Source organism: Haplochromis burtoni, unplaced genomic scaffold (genome assembly GCF_018398535.1).
Source record: "Haplochromis burtoni strain Fernald_Lab_line unplaced genomic scaffold, NCSU_Asbu1 Contig_325, whole genome shotgun sequence".
Lineage (NCBI taxonomy): Eukaryota > Metazoa > Chordata > Actinopteri > Cichliformes > Cichlidae > Haplochromis > Haplochromis burtoni.
The window spans coordinates 233,399-248,355 of record NW_024582686.1 but is presented as its reverse complement, the minus strand read 5'-3'; the positions used below and the strand labels follow the sequence as shown (position 1 = coordinate 248,355).

Below are 14,957 nucleotides of genomic sequence, written 5' to 3'. Positions count from 1 at the left end.
ATCCGGCGTTGTGGCGGTCGTCGGTGGATCGTGTTGTTTAGTCTCTGTAAAGCTGCACTGGGGAAATGATGCATGTGTGAAAGTGTGGATAAAACTCCTTCCTCCAGCTTGTGATCCTTCATTTAGTTAATTGCTGCAAGTATTTTAGTTTTCAACTCTGCCATAGAAGATTGGGCTGGTACCATTAGCCTCACAGCTGTGGCGGACCTCAGGGAAATCCTTGCAGATCAGCATGTTTACTTTAAGGGAATTCAACTGCACCTTTCACCTTTAAGTGTACGTCAGGGAAGAAATTACGCTTTCAGGAAACTTGTGTAAATACAGATTTATTAGGGATGAAAATGTTCCATGACAAACAAAAGAGGGGAAAAAACAAGTTCACAGTACATTTCATCAGTTCGTCTCCATAACATGGTGCACTGAAACGTTGTACAACTTTAAAAGCTCATTGTTGCCCTGCCTCTTTACAAAAATACTTTCCTTAAAAAGAAGAAGAAACACAACAGGCATAAGGGGGGAGGGATACTAGCAGAATTATCAAGATTTTCCATCACTTTTAATTTGCTCGATATCAGACAAAGAATGCATTTCCTTGTGGAAGCTAAGACGTGAGAACGATAGGCCCTCATGAGCACTAGTGACATGTGCAGCTCTACACTTGCACAACGAAGCAAACATGCTGGCAGCAAACTGAGGTCAGGTGGTTAAAAAAAAATGCAACATGAACACAAAACAGAAGGCTATTGGTCCTGTGTTTGGTTGGAATTTGTCTGTCCTGATCCTGTGCTTGATTATGTAATAGGTGACTGGTCAGGTGAAGGTCCCGTGGAAAGGTATTGGCCATTTCATGGAGAGGTAGGACAGTTGTCAACATATCAGGTCCCAGGATGATACTATAACAACTAATGCATACAGTACTTGTAGATTACAAAGTGATGAAGATTGCTCACATGTTACCTCATGACTATTGTTCAAATTACGCCACAATATACATTCTTGCCAATTGATCTGCTGCAGCAGTGCAACCGCAGCAGAAAATAAATGGAGCACATTCAAACGTGACTCAGTTGTGACACAACAGGTAGAAAGTGGAAGCTGCCATCTTTTTTCGGTCTGTGATCTACTCAAGTGTTTTTTCATAACGCAAATCTTTCCGAATTCGAGGGGCCATTTGGCACTTTTTTTTTGTGTTTTGGACTTTAATAAAAGAAAGGAAGAAATAAAGATTTTAGAAGTACTTCATGATAACGGACACCTCATATCTGCTGGATCGTGGCAACAATTTTAATTAAATAACTGCTTAGTTGCTTAGACTCGACGCAACAAGGCCGACTGACATATGGCCCTACTTTACAAACCTTCATTTCACCGCAGAGCAATAATGAGGGCACGCACTGGAGTGGATGAGCCACATTCACTTAAAAGGAGAAAAACTAAACCTTCTTTACCATTAAGGCCAGCAGGATAGCATTTAGTGTACTGTAATATCTGAACCACACAGAAAGAAGAAACACATCTGGCTCAAACACATCATAAAAATCCAGTCGGCTATCAGAGTGTTTGTAAGAGTGAGACGGGCTTCACTAGCGTTCTGCACAGCTGTGGTGGCACACATAACGTTCAGATCCTTTTGGTTTATTGCATTGCTCATCTGATGGAAGAAGTCTGAATGGATTTTTTCTCAGCTGTTTTCTTGATGGAAGGTCACGAGATACACTCAAGTGAAAAGAGAAAAAGCAAAACAGCACTAAATACAGACATTTTCTAAAATAATTATTAGACCAAATACAAAAAAAATCTCCCAATACAGTATAAAACTGGAACTGAAATGTTGCACTATTCTGCCTTTTTCCCTTTTACTTGTACAGGGGAAAAAAGAGCAGATCTATCAAAGGGAACACATGACTAAAACAAAACCAAATTGGGGGAAAAAAGGGGCGAGGAATCTTTAAAGGGTGGTAAAATGTTAGCGCTTAAGTCTGTCATACCTCCTCTTGTGATTCACCATCATATTTTTTAAATTCCAATCCAAGTCTAATATTTCTTTTAGCTATTGGCTATTTTCTAAAACACCTTAACAGTGAAATGCATCATCTCTAACATCTTATCTACATTTGTGGCTGTTTTACATTAATATACGTCTCTGTAATGAAGATGACTCGCTGTCAGCTGCTCCCCTTATTAAACAGAAGACATGCAGAAAGTTGACAAACCCTTTCTTTAAGATCTAGAAATAAAAGAGTTGTGCATTACCTCATTAGGAAATGATAAATCTACAATATCTGCATTATTCAGCTCTGATTGCAAAAGCAAATTTGCTTTTATTTATAGATCACAGAAAGGGTTTGCAGAAAAGCTTTTACCCTATTAATCATCTTTGTTCACTTGGCTGCGTTACAATTGGACAAAGATGAACTGAATGCTGGAATACTTTTGGAAAAACTAAGCCTTATTGTTGTCGTCCTTTCTCTCTCCATGTGTGTGCTCTCAGCGGAGGTGCCTGGTTGAGGCAGGGGGCACATTACTGGGACTCGCGAACCTTGGCTTGTAGGGCATCGCAAGTCTTCTTAGCATCGCCTAACAACATTGCAGTGTTGGGTTTGTAGAAGATGGGGTTGTCAACAGCTGCATAACCCACACCCAGGGAGCGTTTCATCACAATCACCTATGGAAGGAGACAAATTCACACAGGCTGGTAAGCTTCTGATTGGACAACAAACAGATGACAAAACAGAAGAAAAAGTTTTTAAGGACCATCTGCAAAAAGTGTTTTCCTCATCTTCTCCATTCAATCCCTCCATTAACAATGGTTGAGGCACTGCCGCACGACTTATAGCGCATAAATCTGCACCATGCCACGTGCATGGATCAAAATGGTAAAGGTTCAACTTGAATTTCTTGGAACGTCACAGTGAATCAAATCTGGCAACTAGGGAAGGAGGATCAAAAAACTTCTCATCTAACCATTAGAGATTAAAGTTGCTTTCTGTGTGATGCAATCTTTTTCAGGGTAAATCTACAGCACTATGGCTCTGGACTCAAAGGATTGTAGCTCCAATTAACACAGAATTATGGATGCTTGAATCTCTGAAATATTTGAATCCCCAATCTCTGACAGCAGATTTGGACGTCTGCAGAAAGCAAACTTTTGCAGGCAGGGGGATGATATTTTATTTACAGCCTCTCATATACAAGGCACATAATATCGTTTAAAACAGTCCAAATTAGGAGAATGGTTTGACAGATGTTCAAGCTTATGGAAACAAAACAACAAACAAAACACATTTTCATTCAACTTCACTCTCATATTTCTCAGGTGTCAAATCCAAAATAATCTAAGGAAACTGAAATTTCTGTTGATACTGATATTTAAAAGTGGTGATGGTGTTCTCTCTTATTTTCCAACCACTATGAATTTTATGACAAAGAAAAAAATTGGAGGACTAAGCTGAAGTAGTTGTCTAGACAATAAAATTTCAAAATGGTCCATTAAACGAAATGTTCGTTGAAAAACGCTAAAAACACTCCAACTTTTACCCTTAAAAGTTTCTTAGTAGGCAATTCCTAGTAAGAATGAGTCTCTGAGTCAAAGCCAAAGATTATTTAAATTATAAAAGTGGTGTGTGATGAAAGTGTAATTGAGCACTTAAAAAAATAGTGATTTAAAATCTGTATGTGTGTCTCTGCATGTGCGGTTAGGTAGAATGTCCTGTTTTATTTCCTGTGTGGAAACTAGTGGGAGCACTGTATAAATCACAGATCTCTGATCAGTGCCAGTGGGATGCTCCAAATGTTGATATTCCACACGGACACAGTCTCAGTAATGAGATCAGGATGGGACTGCACCTGGAACTGCAACAGTCTGTAAGAGCCTGGGTTTATATGTCTATACATGTGTGTTTTTGTCTTCTTTAGGTTTGTGTGCATCTTTAAATGAAGCAGGTCTGCAGGTGCAGACAGTCGAACTGTTGTAAACGCTTCCATTTGTTCCTCTTCGTGTTTTTGTGCTTCAGGATAAATCTTATTATCACTCATGCATGCGCCAGATTTCTCACCTGCTTCGCCTTCCAGACTTCCAGCACGGGCATACCAGCGATGATGGAGTTGGGGTCTTCTTGGGCCGCTGAGTTAACTGTGTCATTGGCGCCAATCACCAGGACCAGGTCAGTTTCTGATAGGATGTACGAACACATCTCCATTATTTCACATCAATTTATTTATTTTTAGGTAAAATACCAAACACTTTACCCACTCATTTTTGTTTGTTCATTTAATACTGAAACATGGGACTATTATGCTCTGGGGATGCTTTAATGTGCCTGGAACTGTGAATCTCATCAGTGTGGAAGGAATCTGTGGGATAAACTGGAGGTCAAGACCCATTCCTGAAGATCATCACGTTTAAAGGCGTTTGAGAGAGTCACTAAATAAAAATGGGCTGGAATTGCTCAGAAGACATTTGTAAGACTTGTTAAAAATGAAAACAAGCGATTGCAGGCTGTTACCAGCCAAAAAGGACACACAGCTGACCAACAGCTAATAATACTTTTAGCCCTGGTAGTTTTTATGAAATAACTTTGTTTCTGTGAGCAAACTAAAACTAATGTAAGCATCTAAAATAAAACTGGGATGCTTAGAAAGCTGTGTTAAAAATTCCTTGCTCTGTTGTAACAGCACGTGGGCAATACTTTTTGTTTTCATGAGAGGGCCAATAATTCTGTTCTCACCTATGTAAGGCCTTTGAAGGTTTTCCAATAGAAGTCAAACTATCCTTTTAACCCTACATTCGTAAATATAAATGGGTCTGATTGTAAACTCTGTAAAAAGGCAGCAGCATTTATGGATGAATTAATGACAATGTACAGATTTTAAATGACAGAAATAACTAGTTCTCACCAGGGAAATCCTCATTGATCTCCTCCATTTCCAGGACAATGTCATACGGGACACCAGCTTCAGCCAAGAGCACATTTAGCTGACCAGGCATGCGGCCAGCAACCGGGTGAATACCAAACCTGAGGGTGAAAAAAATACATTAAAATGAATACTTCAAATCAGTCCCACCTACTACAAACTTAGTTCGTAGTTCTTCTTGACTGCCATCAACTTCCTTAAATCAAAGAGAATTGGACAAATGGAGTTGATGAGTGTGATTACAGTCTGGTTCCACACAAACACACCTACTGCACTCCCCCACCAGTGTTATTTGTTGAGTGTGTTTCTGGGCATACACAGCTCTCAAACTCAATTAGCCATGTAATGTAATCATGGTAGGAAATTAGCACCAGCCACTGAATACTGGTGGCTGGTTCTCCTTTTCTGAAACCTTCCAATCACTTTGGCCACTATTTGGAGGTTTGATCTTTTATTTTTGTTTGATGAGCTTCGGCGGATACAGACAGCAGATGGCCCGCTGATTCTGGGGTGAATTAGCAAGTCAGTTTATGCCTTTTGTGTATTTCGATACGGTCTGCATGCACAGGACGACAGTGGGGAACACAGTAGTTTTGGTCTGGATGAGCAGAAGTTGTGGCCAAGTGTTATATTGCTAGTACCCTGTAAAAAGGAGGAGGCTGGATGAAAAAGACAAGCGGAAGAGGTGACAAAAGCAGGTACAAAGAGTAAGAAAATAAGTGACAAAAAAAGAGTTTTAATAATACAGAACAAAGTTAAAAAAATGAAAGAAAGAGATCAGAGTGAAGGAGGTTTTTTCTGTTTTTCTCTGACCACCCACTTTCCTCTAATCAAGTACAAATGCTCTAAGCAATAGCAGCTGCAAGAGCCACGATCAAACGACAGAGGCAGGACAATTACACATGCTTCCACTGTACCTTGTCCTTCGCATCCTCTCTTTCGCATTTCCTTTTTTACCACACACACATGCCCACTACGTCTTGTTGCCCTTGTCAGTCTCCGCTTGTTGGTCATGTCCTTCGTAGTATAACTTTTACATTATGTATCGATATACCCAAACAGCTTCCAGTGCAGCTACCATTTTTAGATGGCTCATTTGAAGTCCATATCTGACCACTTACACTCACCACCACACACGCACGCACTGCCCGTTATGTGATATCACCACAGACCTTAAACTTGTGCACAGCGAACATCGGCTTTAGCTCGAAACAGACCCAAATTTCCCGTAGAGGATCATCACTGGGACTGAGCCTCCAGCAGCTTTCGGTTAAAAAGTTCTTCGTTTCCAATGCCAAAGGCAGCACATCAGGTGAGGAGTTAGACCAGGTGGTGTCTGAAGAAACTGGACTGTGGTGTGTGTCATCATGTGGTGGCACAGAGTGCACTCAAAACAAAGGAGGGTTATGCTACAAATATAATTTTCGCTCATTTGATTTGCCTCAATGGAACTTCCAAAAATGGAAATCACTTAGAAGGATGGGACATTTTGATTTTGATGCACTAAAGGAGGTTCGGTGCCTCTCACTGAGGCACAAGTGAAAAGTAGATCTAAAAGTAGCAGCCATGCTGAAAATGACCCAGAGATGCTCAAGATTTACAACCCATAAAAATCCTGTTCATAAACAAAATTGATGGTATATTTTGTTGTCGTTTGGCAGCAGTTTATTTTGACAAATTAAATCTACTTTAAAAAAAGTCAACTTTATCATTCCTTTACCTGACACTCTTGCCCGCCTCTTTGAGCATCTTCACCAAGTCCGCAATGGGGTACTGGGCCTTTGCAGCACAGAGACCGTAACCTGAAATAGATTTCAAAGCAGTAACAGACAACAAGAATTAGATGATTATATATACCCAGCACAAACAAACCCTTTAAATTTAGCCAAAACATATTTGTGGTTACAGCTATATAGCTTACAGAAAGCACATGCAGGAAAGGAGCGTAGCTAGAGTGAGGCAGCCAACACAGTGCCTGAATGTTTATTTGTAAAATCCCTTTCATCTCACTCAGTCTCTGTGACTGAAACAATCTTCTAATCTTCAAATCTAATTTCTGCAGTCTAATTACGCTGCTTTAATGACTCACCAATAATATAAATATTCTGAAAATGAACTGAATGACCAAAGAGTAAAAATAGAGTATTTTTTAACCCACTTTATTTCCTTGTAATATCCTGCTTTTGTCATTTTAAGATTTCTTACATAAATTCAAGTTGACATTTATTGTCAATGTAGCATAAAACTCAATACACAGAGTACTTCTGCCTCCCAGCCTTGGATTTATCTCATGTTTGATAATAATTCTGGAGTATGCTACTTGATTTTTTCTTTTCTTTTTCTTTTTTTAAACTCACGCTGTTGCTCACACACACAAACACATGTCAAACGGTCCGGTGATGTTTACTAACCTTGTCACAACAACCAGTCAAAAACTTTCATGTTACAGCACACCAATCAAAATGACAGTTCTACTGAAGACAAACAGAGACCCCCACCCCCCAAAAACTCTCCAGAAAATTGGTTGACCCACTGCCACCCAGCTCAAAAATGAAAAACGTAGCGCTTTTCACTTCTCTGCCTCTCTCTGTCAAAATTACTGTATCCCTCTGCGCTTCCAAAATTCTCAGCGGAGCTTCTCGTATAAGAACAACAAGTGGACCCAGACCATGAAGACACGAGCCGGATGAATGCCAAGAATGCACCGTGTTTATCGGGGCAGTGTCTTAATCATTTCCACAGATGTCAGGCAAACTGACTGTGACAGCTTCAATTTAGAGGGAATTGGTGAAATGAAAACAAGGGCACTGACTGAAAGCTGTTGCAGAGAAACAACACCAAACTACTGCTGCCTCACACAGCTCAACAAACCATGCATTTGGCTGATGTGAGTTATGCAGGCATAGCCATAAAAAATATTACTTCTATACTCTGGCTATTGTCATGTTTTAGCAATTAAATTTCCGATTGTTCTGCACATTTTAATGTACTGGGTTCTGTACAGCGACATATGAAGCGTTGTCTCCAGTGGAAACAGTCTGGCTGTATAAGTTTTACATTTACCTGTCATCACAGGTGACAAATGGCACATGTGCAGTGAAAAGGCCTTAAAACTTTAAAACTACAGAGTTGAAAACAAATCTAAGATTAAGAATGTTTGAATGTTTAACACTAAGTGGAATTTTAGAAGCTTGCTGACATCCAGACTTTGCAACAAAGTCTGGATAGCTGATTGATGTTGTTTAAAACGGCCAATTATTCAACATATTGTTTTATAATTTGTTTTAATGGATTTCAGTTCCCAGGACTGGGATCTTATTCACAAGTGATAGGAACATGGAGCACATGGAGTTGGACCGGCAGATCGGCGACGGTTTTAGCAGTAATTTCGGAGATGTACCAGAGTGTCACAGTGAAGAGAGAGTCAAGCCAAAAGGCAAAGCTTTCATTTAACAATCGATCTACGTCCCAACCCTCACCCATGATCATGAGATCTTTGTAATGACCAGAACAAAAGCAGCCGAAATGCATTTCCCCCACTGGGTGGTTAGAATCAGCCTTAAAGAGAGAGTAAGGAGCCAAGACATCTGGATGTCACAGTGCCTCCAATTGGAGATTTTCTGGGCATGACAAACTTGAAGAAGATCCCAAAGTAGTACCAGAATTCACTGGTGAGATTATATTATCATATGGCCTGAGTAGAGTTTGAGATGGAGAACTTTGAGAGGGAGAAGAACATCTGGAATACCCTTGACTCACCTCGCCTGCTTTCAAGGTGAGTCAACTTCACATAAGCGAACGATAATGATTTTAATCATCGTATTTGCGCTGGAATCTTTTCAAGTAGACTGATTCCTAATTATTCCTGATTGCTACTTATTAAAAGCTCATATTGTCCAGCATGTGTCCCTACTAGCTGGAAGCTGCCCAAAATGCCTGGTTTCAGCCAGTTTTTTCTACTCTTGAGTCTGTATGATGTCAAAGAGAGGAGATATCCTCCATATGATAATTTCAAGCACACATCTCTGGCCATTAGCACAGAAGCCCCACCCACCTGTTGTTCAAACCTTCTGTTTGTGAGGGGAAGCCAATCAGAAGAAAGCTGGTTTAAACAAGACAGCAATGAATGACCCGAGAAGCTGCTCCAAGTACAAGATAAACGATTATTACTCTGAAATGTAAATCGTTCAAAACCTTTCAAAATATGGAGCAGGAAATAAGTAATAACAGACCAACTGAAGAAATGTCTGGTATTTTATTATTTATCCTGTCTTGGTGTTGATTTGTTTGTGAAACATTTTTGAGAAAAGGCTAAGAAAATATATCTGTTTTTGGGGGGCTGGTTTTGGTTTTAGCTGTCAGGCGTGTTCCTGTTCATCTGCCATTATTCCCAGAAAAGAAGCGGGGGTGGGATGGTTTAACCTAAATTGGATGCCACTCTCTCCATGGATCACCTCTTTTTCACTTGACCACGTGACCACTTTAATTTGCAATTCTTGTAAATTGCAGCGGTTTCCTCTGAAGACTTCATTTTTGTATACAGGCACTCAGCGCTGTGACTGGAATCACCAGTTTGCAGATTAGATGCCTTTGGTCTGTGTTTACATGTACCCACGTGAGCGAAACAACCCTTTGGAACTGCGAATGGTTAACAACAGTCTAGACGAGGGGACCGAAATGTCAGTGGGCCACACAATAATGAGTTTAGAGCAGCAGCTCCAAGGACAATCGTTATAGTCCAGGTGGGAGGTTCAGGCACATATCTAGACAAATATTGAAAACACGTGAAACAAAGAAAATCATATAGCTGGAACAAAGACTGGAACCCACTCTTTAACCCTGAAAAAGGAACTAGAAGCCAATTTGGAGTGTGGTATTTGAATTGTCAACAAAAAAACCAACATAGCCTCATTCCATCTAATTTCCCCCCTTTGACCTTGCATACATAAGCTGCACTGCAGAATGTCTATTCACGAGCACTGACGACCACACAGAAACCTAACAGCGGGTTTACGCGTGTGTGCATGTGCTTTTGTGTGTGTTCGTGCGCTCCACCAGGACTTGTCAATTAACCCAGCAAAATGATGTAACACGGGTTAACAAAAGGTTAAATAAACAGAACACACTGTGCTAATGATGGCAAAAAAGAGACTGGCAAAGTCAAAGTACTGTATTTTTCCACTCACATAAAATCCTCAGTGTGAGTATAGGGTTGTGTGTGTATGTCTTACCTGGAGTGATGATTATGTTTTGGGCCTCTTTAATCATCTCGACAGTCTGATCCACATTGACTTCTGTGTGTGTCCCTGTGATCTCCATGGGCTTTCCTGTGCCGGTGGAAGATGTGCCGTAGCCTCCCAAGATCACATTAGCCAGTGAGCGATTCATGGCCTGGAGGAGGGGGGGAAATTAAGATACTTTATTTCATATTTACTTTACACTAAACGCTGTTGTCTAAAACAAAACATGGCTATGAATTTCACACATTTGTGACCGGAATATTTAGAAAAGCCACTCCACAGTCTTGCTATAATGGAAAAGTTAAGAGTCCCTCCTGGTGGACAGATAAGGAACAACCACATTAAACTATCTGCTACATGAGATGCTGAGTCTGTGCTCCACTCACCACACACATAATATATGACAAAATGGCTCCAGATGACCCAATGAGAGCTCCGACGATGGTCAGCAGGTTGTTGTTGAGAAGGAAGCCCTCGGCACACAGGGCCCAGCCTGAGTAACTGTTGAGTACGGTGATTACCACCGGCATGTCAGCACCTCCAATAGCTGCTGTCAGTGTTACACCCTGGAAGAAAGGAGTAGGAAATGTGTGGTTAAACCCACTCCTGTGATCATCTTAAGTATTCATTAGAGCAGCAAAATTGAGAGCAGCTATGAGCTCAACTGACAGACACGTTTGCTGACATTGTCGAATGATATTGGCCGCGATTTTTGCATATATGTCGTCCAGTATGTGCCAATATTAGAACTTTGTGCTGCGAACATACAGCAGCGGAGTTCTTAAATCATCACTGCAAATTCCTCCAACACAATCAGGAGTTGAGTAGCTAAAACTGGCACAAAGGCCCCTGACGTTTCTTGTCTATATCAGATATTATGAAGCCAGTGCAGCAGCTCCATAATGTAGTGGTTTACACGTTTACCTAACAAACAAAACATCTCAGGTTTGACTCTGGGAGGAGACACAAATCCCTTTGGGACTGCATTAAGAAGAGCATCTGGTATAAAAAACCAAAAAAAACCCAGAACAGATATGGACCCACCGAGGTGACAAAGTAGCAGCTGAAAGTAGCTTTAATGCGTCGCTCAGCAACCACATACCAACAGGCTACAATGACCCATTTGTGGTGTGTATACACCTGTAACACCTTGAAAAAAGCATTGTGTCATTTTAATTCCACGGCAATGACATCTAATTTCTAACCACAAAACTTTCATTATGCATGACATATTATGACATCATAAGCCGCCACCGAACAACAGACCAAACAATCCTGTAGCGTGTGCGAGTGCCAAAACTTGGGCTCTGCCGTGTCAACTCTACACTTAGTCCTCGCTCTGAGTGTGTAGAGCCGAGCCCTGCACATTCCTGCTCCGTGATACTGCACATGAACTTGGTGCTTTATTGAAACAGAGCAGAGCAGGATCCAGTGTGACTTTTACAGTTTTACACAGAGATTGGTACACAATGAAAACATCTCTGTCCTTCCTCAGCAGTGTGCACACAGAGCAAGACTAATGTTTCTTTCTTTTACTTCCCTTGGTAGGTGCTAATCCATAAAATCCGACTGTCAAAATACAACTAATAATTTGTTAGGTTAATGTCTGAATGTTACAATGTTAGGATTAAGGTTAAGTAATGTAATATATGCAATAGTCGCACTCTAGTGTTGAGACACTCACATTCAAACAAAACCTTACAAACTTTTAAATATACTAGAATGAAACTCCTGTCCACTTAGTGTTTTGTAATAATTAAATAAACAACATTTTATTTTCAAAGGATAAAAACATCATCCTAGTTTTAGACATATTTTTCACAATCAAATTTTTCTTGTCCTCCATTCCCGCTATCATCTGAACAGCTTTCGTTTAATAAGAGCCAACTGTAGTTACGAAAGCCTCAGCAGGATCCAGAAGTGTTAAGAAACGCACACATGTACAGTAGATGATGCATTATACTGTATTTGAACGACTGATTAGAGGACAAAAATATAAAACAGACTGTGAAATGATATCCATCAACCTTCTCCAGGGACATGCTAATGTTTTTAGGGGGATTGGCAAGTGTAAAAACTGAAACTCCAACACGCGGCTGTGCATAAAATTTCTTCCGTTTTTAACATGTACTGCCTGGCTTCCCTTAATGTATAAAGTACTCAGCATCAGTAAATGAAACTTTGAAGGCCTAAAGACTCTCTAAAGAGAACAATTATCACTTTCCTTTATAATTTACACTGTAAAACGCTTCTCTATAGATCCTAAGTCTAACTTCATAGAATATAACTATTGCTAATTGTAAATCTAAAGACTATCAGTAAAAATAGATTTAAAAGTAGGTGGGGTTGTTGTTTATTGTTATTGTTCACTGTCACATGCTTAACATTTGACACTGCTATGGAGAAATGCCTGCATTGAAGATGTCTGTCTCTGATTTCTACAGAATTTCAAACATTAAGCTTAACGACAGTGGAGAATATTAACCCAGCAGTTTGGCCACTGCCAACTCTCTGCTCCATTCTGAATTTCTGGGCAGCTACTGTTTCCTGTGCAAAAAGCCTCCTGACATTTATGAGCAAATCCCTTCATTTTGTCTCTTTTCTACACCTCTCTGGCATCATTTCTCTTGACTTCTTTATGCCCTTTCACCACTCGTGAAAAATTTTACCATCATGTCCAGTCTGTCGGTATGAAATAACTTCTCAATCTGTGATTTTTAAGAGCGAAAAAACAGACTTCATACATAAACACAGCATACCATGACAGCAGAGAGAGCAGACACTGATCCGAGACAGGTGATGCCTGTGGTGTAACTTGGATCCAGCATGTAGGGAATCATCCCACCGACACTTGCTGCCATAAGAGTGGCATTCAGGGCGTGACGACCGGGGAGCATCAGAGGAGCGCTGTTCAACATACCTGCATGTGGAGAAAAGTGGTGAGAACAAAAAAAAAAAAATCTGTTAGGTGTACACTCAAACTCCTAGCAGTAGCTTTTTTTTTGTATGTGTGACATTTATCATTTTAGATTTCTTCCTTCGCAACCACCACTTGAGACTTGTCATTAACTGAATGCCATGTAGATGCATAATTTGTCCTTATGAAACACTTTCATTCAACATGGAGATTACAGTGTGATTACAAGGACTGGAGCCAGCACATGAACCTGATGAACTGGGCTTCTTTTTTAACGCTTCACAGCTAGCAGCGGTGACACGAAGCAGCAGACTTCCTTATGTGGATAAACACAGTATGATCAAGCTGGCAGCAAAGTGTGCATATGTGTGTCTGTGTATATAGTCGATGCAGGTTAGAGTTAAGTTTGTTAATCAATAAAGATAACATTTTTTTTCTTTGATCATTTTTCACCTCCAAATGTCAAAAAATAATTGCAGGTCAGTTAACTGGTCATGTTTAGGAAAAACAATCGCAAATAAAACTTTACCATACATATGAAATATAATAATAATAATAATAATAATAATAATAATAATAATAATAATAATAATAATAATAATAATAGTAATAATAATAATAGATTGCATTTATATAGCACTTTTCGGGGCCCTCAAAGCACTTTACAATACCACTATTCATTCACTCTCACATTCACACACTGGTGGAGGCAGCTACAGTTGTAGCCACAGCTGCCCTGGGGCAGACTGACAGAAGCGAGGGAGGTAGGTGAAGCGTCTTGCCCAAGGACACAACGACCGAGACTGTCTGAGCCGGGGCTCAAACCGGCAACCTTCCGATTACAAGACGAACTGCCAACTCAATCGTGGCTCAATCATCTCAATTATAACAAAAACAAGAAGTGAGTTAAACGAATTGCAGTATTCAGACAGTAACTGGAAACTAAAGATGGATGGAGCTGCCGTGATGGCACCTGGTCTCAACAGTAACGCTTTGGACTTTTATAGTCAGAAGAAAACAGTTCCAAGTTCTCTTATCTAGCAAGTATGGTTAGTAAGCTGCAATGCACACATGTCTGCTTATCAATCTGAAACAACACAGCAATACCAAAATACAAGAATTCACTCACTGAAGCTAAAACACAAACTTCCTAGATGGTCTGTACCACACTGTAATCCACATCACTTATTCCTACCAAACAGCAAAAGCATGGCTGAGAAGTCTAGTTCAGTAAATCTGAGTAGCAGGTGTGAAACCTAGCTTCAAGCTATCTGCATCTACACTCTGTGTTGGCACATCTGCCAAAGAAACCACATCCCTAACTTTTGGCCTTAACAGTATCTAAACGGATTCACTCAGTACAAAGTTGTTATGAAGCGGGAAACTATCCATAATGGACCAAACTGTTGTAAGCTGGGCATTTTAACATGGAAGTCTCTGGAGACTGAGGTGGTTTAGGAGCAGCCTCAAGTGGCCAGTAAGAGAACTGCACTTTTTGGCACTTTCATACCAGCTTCATTTTTCAGGCATTGAGGTTGCCACCCATAATTAAGACTTCTTATTAACTTAAACAAGGAGTTTACTTTTGCTTATATAGTGTTTATGCTAAGCAAAGCTCAATGACTCCCAGCTCCAGTTGAAGAATTAATGCAGAGACTCGAGATTAGCAGTGATCTTCTAATCTGGCTCTTGGAAAGAAAGTAAAGAAAGAGCACATCTGAGCTTAAAAAATATTTTTCTAAAAAGAGCTTTGCAAAATTAACATTAACTGTAGCTTTACAGATCACAGCTGACCCAGATCCATGGTTTTCCTAATATGTATCGTGCACCTAAAAGTAGCATCTCATGATGGACTGCATCTGCCTCCTCTCTGGCAACCAGGATGA

General features: G+C 40.2%; 1 protein-coding gene across 1 annotated transcript in view; it reads right to left on the bottom strand.

Annotated features, from left to right (window-relative positions):
• Positions 1-310: 310 nt before the first annotated feature.
• Positions 311-14,957, bottom strand: part of nnt (nicotinamide nucleotide transhydrogenase) — a 36,684-nt gene continuing 22,037 nt past the window's right edge. Inside the window, exons 16-22 of the mRNA XM_005941813.2 lie at positions 12,914-13,074; positions 10,541-10,720; positions 10,146-10,305; positions 6,635-6,716; positions 4,897-5,015; positions 4,056-4,171; positions 311-2,665 (exon numbers count right to left, since the gene is read on the bottom strand). Coding sequence (XP_005941875.1) covers positions 2,522-2,665; positions 4,056-4,171; positions 4,897-5,015; positions 6,635-6,716; positions 10,146-10,305; positions 10,541-10,720; positions 12,914-13,074 — 962 coding nt within the window. The 3' untranslated portion in view covers positions 311-2,521. The remainder of the gene's footprint in view (positions 2,666-4,055; positions 4,172-4,896; positions 5,016-6,634; positions 6,717-10,145; positions 10,306-10,540; positions 10,721-12,913; positions 13,075-14,957) is intronic.